This window comes from Morone saxatilis, unplaced genomic scaffold (genome assembly GCF_004916995.1).
Source record: "Morone saxatilis isolate NCDOM2014 unplaced genomic scaffold, NCSU_SB_2.0 Contig12, whole genome shotgun sequence".
Taxonomy (NCBI): Eukaryota; Metazoa; Chordata; class Actinopteri; family Moronidae; genus Morone; species Morone saxatilis.
Genome location: NW_023339674.1, coordinates 20,117,773 through 20,125,185, shown reverse-complemented (window position 1 = coordinate 20,125,185; position 7,413 = coordinate 20,117,773). Strand labels below are relative to the sequence as shown.

Sequence of the window (7,413 nt, the reverse complement as noted above, 5' to 3'; positions counted from 1 at the left end):
ATGTTTTTATTTGAGCTAAACAAGATGAAGAAATGGTTTGGTGTCTGAAAATCTTTATTCATTTTTGCCAAACAGGAGTGGGAATTGCAATCAGTCATTATGTCTTCCCAATGTCCTTCCTCTCCTACCTTTTGTGTGTTACTAAGACATCCCAGTGGTTGGTATTTAGCCGCCGGCCTTCTGCCAGAACTGTTACGCCTTTGAATATTTCTACCTTTGTCATTGACATTTATGTTTATAGAGATTAAGTCTCACTTTTCCCTTTCATGCCAATACTGAAAAGTCAGGTGTTTCAGTAGGGCCACGCTGCTAATGCTGCTCTTTGGCACCCAAGGGACCATGGAGTAGGAGAAAAGGAAATGGGCCATCTCCAGATTCTCTTAATGACTACTATGCGATGACTTGTGGGCTTGTGGCAGCCAGCTTCATGCCTCACGGCTGTGGCGGGTGTCTGCTTACAGCCACCTACTGTGTGAAGATGTTGAGCCCGCCTGTCTCTCTGGTGACAGAAGTCTATTTTTAATCTTACTGACACCTGGAAGGTCATTACCACTACTACATGGGTGCACTGCTCAGTTTAATATGCACGTACCATTTACTGCCTTGGCTACGTTCTTTTTAAATTCTCGTATCTATGTGTTTTGTTTGATATTCATATTTTATTAGCCATCATTACAAATTAATATAATATCATTGCACTGCCTCTGATGCCACAGAACAACATTTTTTTTTTTGTCATCTTCTTACAGAATAGGTTAACAGTTAGGATTATTGTCGGCCCTCCAGAAACAGCAGGTCCACAGCTTGTCTTGATATGTGAGTGAAGGAGCACTGCTCAGGATGTTTTCATTGGTTGCTTGTATAGTATTAAGACTGTTAAAACTGTGGTTTGTGATTATGGTGACTGCTTCTTTATTGTTATTACGGAGCTCCACAGATGAAACTGAATGGTTACTCACTATCCTGGCTGGAAGCTCCATGATGCCATCTAAAGATAAAGATCAAACAATGAGTTCATGCCTTCATAATTGAACAGCCTTATGTTAGAGGTGTCTGATTATTCTAATTATACAAGTTTACCATACAGTATGCACATATTGTAGGTCTCTGCAATGACATACATGTCATGTGGATGTTTACACAGTACTTGTGATAAATGGTCATCTGCTGCCTCAGTTTAAGTGCTTATTACTCTTATTCCTCTGTCCACCTGATGTCACTGTGGTATCCAGTGTTTAACTGAAGTACTTGGTGAGATTCTGTCTTGGATTACTAATATTAAGTTGCAGTTAAAACCAGTTAACGATGTGCTTCAAAGTTCGATAAAAATAAAAGACTACAAATATTCTAAAGATATTTCTAAGTTACTGGGTAGGAGATTGCTGAAGTTTCTAAGTCAACACCCACACTGTCTTTGAAAATTATTTTTACTACCCTGATGGAGCAGTGGGGGCGGGAGAGGGATGTGACGTCATAAGATATTTATTCAACTAATGTCCTGTAGTTGTAAATGTGTATAAATTAAACAATCAAATTTTTCTGACCTCTGTGTTTTGTTGTGTTCGTACTGAGCAAAAATGTTTTGTTTTCTACAAAGCTGAATTATTTTACTGTATATGGAGACAGCATGTCAAACAGTTGCAGATACCTGTAGGAAAGCCAGGGCTTTTTCAAGCATGCAGCAGCTCAGATGAAACAGAAGTGACTAAATCATTGAGCTGCTGCACTATCAGGCATCTTCTTCTGGATCTGGTGGCGCAGAGATCTGATGATTAAACAGTCCTTCAGCGTAGAACCAGAGACCCCTGCTAAGCACAGCGGACGCAGCCCAGGAGAACTGAAAGGGAAGGAAGTGGTATTGGTCATCATCATCACTCATCCTCATGGTATTACCCTTTGATTCATGACACTTACTGGCCTATCAGGTGCTGCGTGCATGATCCAGTCCTTCTGGAAACACTGTTTGTGTGAAGACATGATCCTATCTGCAACCACAGTCATAAATAGGCTATATGTAAGAGATAGCTAAGCACAAGCTAACAAAAAAGGCAACCACTGTATGTGGAATGGTAAAGAGACGAAGGCACTTGAAAGTGTGTGGCTGTGTAAATCTCTCTCATAAAGTGCTGATGCAGGATTTCAAATACATTTCCAAACAAGGTTTCTTTATGCTGGTGAAATTTACCACGATGGCTGGTGTTTGTGGCCCCTTGGACAGGGTGCCGGAGCTGACAGGCTTACCAGCTGCCTGCGTTGTCACATAGCAGACAGAGGGCTGTGGTCTAGGCACTGGGACGCTATTATTTGACAAAATACAGATGAGGTTATTGATGAATATCACAATCAACATGTTCCTAAAAGTGACAAACCTTCAGCATCATGAGAATAATTGACGTTGTAAAAGTGAGGTGACCTTTTGGCAGGCGTGTTGCTCTGTGCGCTGGCCGGTCTTATCATTTCAGTAGAGAAGGGGCCACGTATGTTCAACACAGACATCTGGACGAGGAAAAAGATAAAAATGATGAAGTTATTAGTATGAATGTTACAGTTATGGTTGACAGATACTTGGTAAGGTGTTTTTTAAAGACTCCAACAACAGGGGGCGCTGTGAGCTGTTACAGTGCTTCACTTCCGGGATAATGACAAGATGAGTTTGTAACCTCGCCGCCGAACAAAAAATCCCATCCCAGGTAGGTGGAGAAACCTCTGTAGATATTTGTGGAGGTTATTTAACACCTTGTCAACACGTCAATGTTCATAGATAAACGTGTACATGTGACTTGTCTGCTCTTATTGTCGTGTCAAAGCCGGAAGTACCAGTGGTTTGATGCTAGCTGCACCTGTCAACCACAACACAGTTCAGAGCAGAGTGGTTCACCTGAGAGCTAACACAACACAACACAACACTGCACTTATGATTCACATCCACATAGCGACTCGGTTAAAGATGCTGATAAAAACAGAAATGCAAGAAATCCATTACATGACACATAGCCCATTAGCTTCCAAGCTATCGAAAGCTACTGAGGCTATCTGTATTCAGAGGCTATGCTCCATCATCACTCAATAGTTAGTGGCAAAGCTTCGATAAAACAGCTTTAAATTAACCGTTCTGTGGTTATTCCTACTCAGTTTAATGTGAATAATGTTACCATTCATTCCCAGGTTTGATTGATTATTTTGGTTAAATATGGGAATAGGTAGATTGCAATGTAGAAGGTAGTGACAGTAGAGCATACAGCACACACCTTACAGCAGGACTCGACATTTACTGCCCTGAACTATATTTTCAACTGTCCCAATTATTTTTCATTCTACATAATGAATATACTGGTTTATAACTAGTTTATTTATGTAGCTCTTATCACTTAATTGATTCACTCTGGTCTGCCATTAAGGTTCTGCCAGTTCTTCCCTGTTTAAATTTCCGTACACATACTTAGAACATTATCATTTAGCCAAATAATCACAAAGTCACTACAGGGACATTGTATCTTTGAAGTAAAAACAGTTATTTTTAACATCTACAAAGGGAGGGAGAAGATCAGATTAACTATTTAAATATTTACAAGCTCAAACAAACTATTTACATATAAGCTATAGACACATCCTAATCCTGATATCCAGAGAAAAAGAGTGAGAGCGAAGGTCAAATGAACTACATACATATTTACAAACTATAGAAACATCCTAATCCAGATATCCGGAGAGAAAGAGAAAGTAGTCCCACACCTACTGACTGCCTGCGCACAGAAGAAGAAGAGAAGGAGTGACCCCGGGGGCTGTTGGCTGAAGAGCCGTGGACTGTGATTACTCTGACCAACATACATGGGAATGAATTACAATATATTATATTTAAATATATTTCTGGCCTTTTCCCTTATGGTCTGAAAAAGTCGCTAAATTACACTAGTAGCCTTTAAGAAAAAGTCACTGAATCTAGTGAGTAAGTCACCAAGTAAGCAACACTGCTCTCTCTCTGATTGATTTTGTGTATGACATTGCATCAATTAAAATTATAAATATTACCGTACATGCATTAACATTTCATTTGCAATGCCACATTTCTCTACTGTCCCAGAATTGTCCCAACTGTATCCTTTTGTCCCAGGAACTATTTTTATTGTCCAACAGAACATCAAGCATTGCCCTACAGTTGATGCTTTGTTACAGTGCTGGACATTTTATATAAATAAATAAATTAGCACAAGTTAGTTCACTCTGAGTAAGCTGCATAGAACTTTTAGGGGTCTGGCGACCCAGCAAAGCTGCCTACTTGTTAGTCTAGGCGTTTATAAAGCTACCGGTTTGGTAAAGTAATAGTAAATGTTGGATTTGGTTCTTTGAGCAGTAGATGAGAACAATTCTTGCTCACAAATGTGACCATGTTTTCTTGTGTGTGTGTGTGTGTGTGTGGGGTAAGGGCGATGGGGCCAGACAGTGTCCCAGGTCCAGCTGTGCCCTGGCGGAAGGTGCTGTGGGAGCGCCAGCCCTTCCCTGATAACTATGTGGACCAGCGGTTCCTGGAGGAATTAAGGAGGAATGAGGGCATCCGGCAGTACCGCTACTGGGCTGTGGTGAGAGAAGCAGGCTTTGTGGGACAACAGCTGTCCTGTGTTGCCATTTTTATCACCCTCTGGCTCTACATGGAGCAGGTAAATCACTACACTACGCACTGTGCCTTTACTGTATAGAATGGTGTACATTAAATGCACAGTTAATCCACTCCTCTGCTTTCCTCGTAGGGTCTGCTGTCCCCTGAGAGGCTGTTGTGGACCAGTCTTGTCTGCGCTCTGCTGGGATATGGACTACACCAAGCCTTGACGTCTCAAGTCGAATCAGGCTGCGAGCTCCGGACTCGTCTAGCTGACCTACAGAGTGCCACTATTTTTCTATCCTTCACCTTTGGCTTCTCGCCTGTTCTAAAGACACTAACAGAGTCTGTGAGCACTGACACGGTGTACGCCATGTCTGCTGTGATGCTGCTGGCCCACCTGGTGTCATTCCCTTACGCCCACCCCTCACCCCCAGGCAGCCTCTCCATAAATGCAGCCCTGTTTGCCTCAGTGTGTCTAGCCTCAAGGTTACCTGGGGCTCTTCACACCTTCGCCATGCTCAGCTGTGCCCTGCTGGTGTTTGCCCTGTGGCCCTGCCTGCTGCAGAGGCTGAGGGAGAACACCCCTAACCAGTTTACAGGGTTGTGTGTGGGAGTGTGTATCGGAGGGGTAGGTGGCCTGTGGTCCCAGTCCCCAGGGGGAGCTGTGCTCTTAGCCCTGGCCTTAGGGTGTGTTACATTGCTCTGCCCCCTGCTGTTAGTCAGGCTGCAGAGGCACAAGGACAACATCCATGGACCCTGGGATGAAGCTGAGATTCATGAGGACCTCAGCCGCTTCCTTCAATAACGGACAGAGTAAAGAGGAGCACATGGAGCTCCTGACAAAAGTTACATTTGAGGTGTGAGCCAACTGAGACTTTTCTATGAATTAACAGTCAGTCTGCAGTATTATGTTGGTGCTGTACTAACTGTTAACTCTTTTATCATTGGTCCACATCTGTTTGGACAGCCATGAAATCTTGTTGTTCTCTTGCAGAGAATATGAAGATGTTTTTCATGTTCAAGCTGCTATGGTCTTAAAAGTGTTGACCTCAGAATTTGTATGGAAGCTATCAACTAATATGCAACGCTGACTTTACATTTGTGGGAGATGGTTATGGTTGTGTTCAGTATGTTGTTGATGTTGAGTATGAATGGACAGATTCATAGAGCTACACAGTGGCTCGCAAACTATGTCAAAATTAAACATTAGAAGTACAAATTGATATTTTAAAGGGTTTTGCAATAAAAATGTGTCCTCAAAGTAAATGATGCTTTTTTTTTATTTTTATATTTTTGAGAAACAACATTTTGACAGATTACTTAGTTTTCAAGTTGTGTTTTGTATGGATGGGCAGTTTGTCAGTAATGACATTAATGAGAGCTTTTATTTGATTCAAGGTTTTTTGAATGACTGCTCTTTTCTAATAATGAAGTATTACACAGGTTAACATTGGAGAAGTCCAGTATAACAAGCTCCTGTTGATCATGCAGGCCAGACAGCTGCTGCAGTGCTGCCGTTCTCGCAGGACTGTCCACCATATTTAAAAAAATCTATTTTATTAACCAACAGCGGGGTAAACACAGACAGTACATGACCATATAGTGCCAGGGGACGGACATAAAACAAATAGTTATCATAAATGTTCAATATAGCTTTCTTTTTTTTAGAATATAGGAGGAATGTGATGTATTGTTTGATTGTATGACCATTTTTTAAAATGAAAAAATATGGTTTATGATTGGAAAAATGTTGATTTATGAATGTGATTTTGCAAGTATTAGGATCGAACTGATGACTGCATATTTGTTTCTGTAAAAGAGTCAGTAAAGAAAGCCAAACCCTACATTTTGATAGAAAAGGGTAAACTCAGTCCACCATGTTGCATTCCCGGCCACACCCAGTCAGTGACGTCACGTTGGCGGGCTGAATTGATTAAAAACACCTGCTGTGATTTACATGGCACTTAAAAAAAACAACAACAACCCTCAACCCCAACAGAGCAGCCGTGTACTGCCCGGCCACATGTACAGTTGATTTAAAATGGACACTGGGTTTAAAGTCAGAGCCGCTCACTCTGCCGTCTGTTCAGCGTTCAGCGTGAGGAAGGCTGGAATTGTTGCAGCTTATGTTTATGTTCATTTTCATGTTTGTTTTCGTTTCAATATATTAAAGGCCGGCTAACATAACGTGTCGGGCACGTTATCCTGTCTTCATTCTGGCTTTCATTTGAACTAAATGAAAACACACCACTACTTGTACTTTGTTTTGGGACTCATTGTGAGACCAGTTTTCCAAGGAAATTCATGAACCCGATACCAGAAAGCAGTGTGTAGTGGACGCTAGGGGTCATACCTTCACCTCTCCTTTTCCTGGCTTGGTACGAAATGTGACGGCACGCTTTGCCTTGGGTTTTGACGGCTGTGGTGGCGCCATTTAGCAGCAGATGAAGCCCGACTTTAACACAGAGTTCAGTCGAGCTGTCTGTAACCGGGCAGCCTCCCTCCTCCTCCTCTTCCTCCTCAAAGAATCACACTTACACACACACACACACGGAGAGTGCGTCGTAGTAACAGCGCGTCACACACTGTACGAGTGCAAATGACTTCTGATGACAAATTCTTCTGTCCAATCAGATGTTTATTTACACTGGAGATGTAACCCATTATTATTAATTTAGGTTCTCTTCCATTAGAGTCAGTCAGGGTGCTGCTAGTGTGCATGTTGGTTTACTGGAAAGGTTCTGCTACACTAAATGAACAGAGCCTTAATTAGTATCATCGTTTACCCTACTATTTCATGTCAAAATGGCCGCTGT

At 42.0% G+C, this 7,413-nt stretch overlaps 1 protein-coding gene across 1 annotated transcript; it reads left to right on the top strand.

The window, feature by feature from the left end:
• The first annotated feature begins 2,554 nt into the window (after positions 1–2,554).
• On the top strand, positions 2,555–6,781 carry pigc (phosphatidylinositol glycan anchor biosynthesis, class C). The gene is made up of 3 exons (XM_035653846.1): positions 2,555–2,690; positions 4,424–4,655; positions 4,746–6,781. Exons 2-3 carry the CDS (start codon positions 4,428–4,430, stop codon positions 5,400–5,402), a joined length of 885 nt encoding a protein of 294 aa, XP_035509739.1. The 5' UTR covers positions 2,555–2,690; positions 4,424–4,427; the 3' UTR covers positions 5,403–6,781.
• The last annotated feature ends 632 nt before the right edge of the window (positions 6,782–7,413 follow it).

Bases quoted from the DNA above. Each gene is read 5' to 3' on its own strand.
- pigc (XM_035653846.1), top strand. From the start codon at position 4,428: ATGGGGCCAGACAGTGTCCCAGGTCCAGCTGTGCCCTGGCGGAAGGTG. The intron at 4,656-4,745 runs GTAAATCACTAC...CTTTCCTCGTAG, and splicing joins TCTGGCTCTACATGGAGCAG to GGTCTGCTGTCCCCTGAGAG.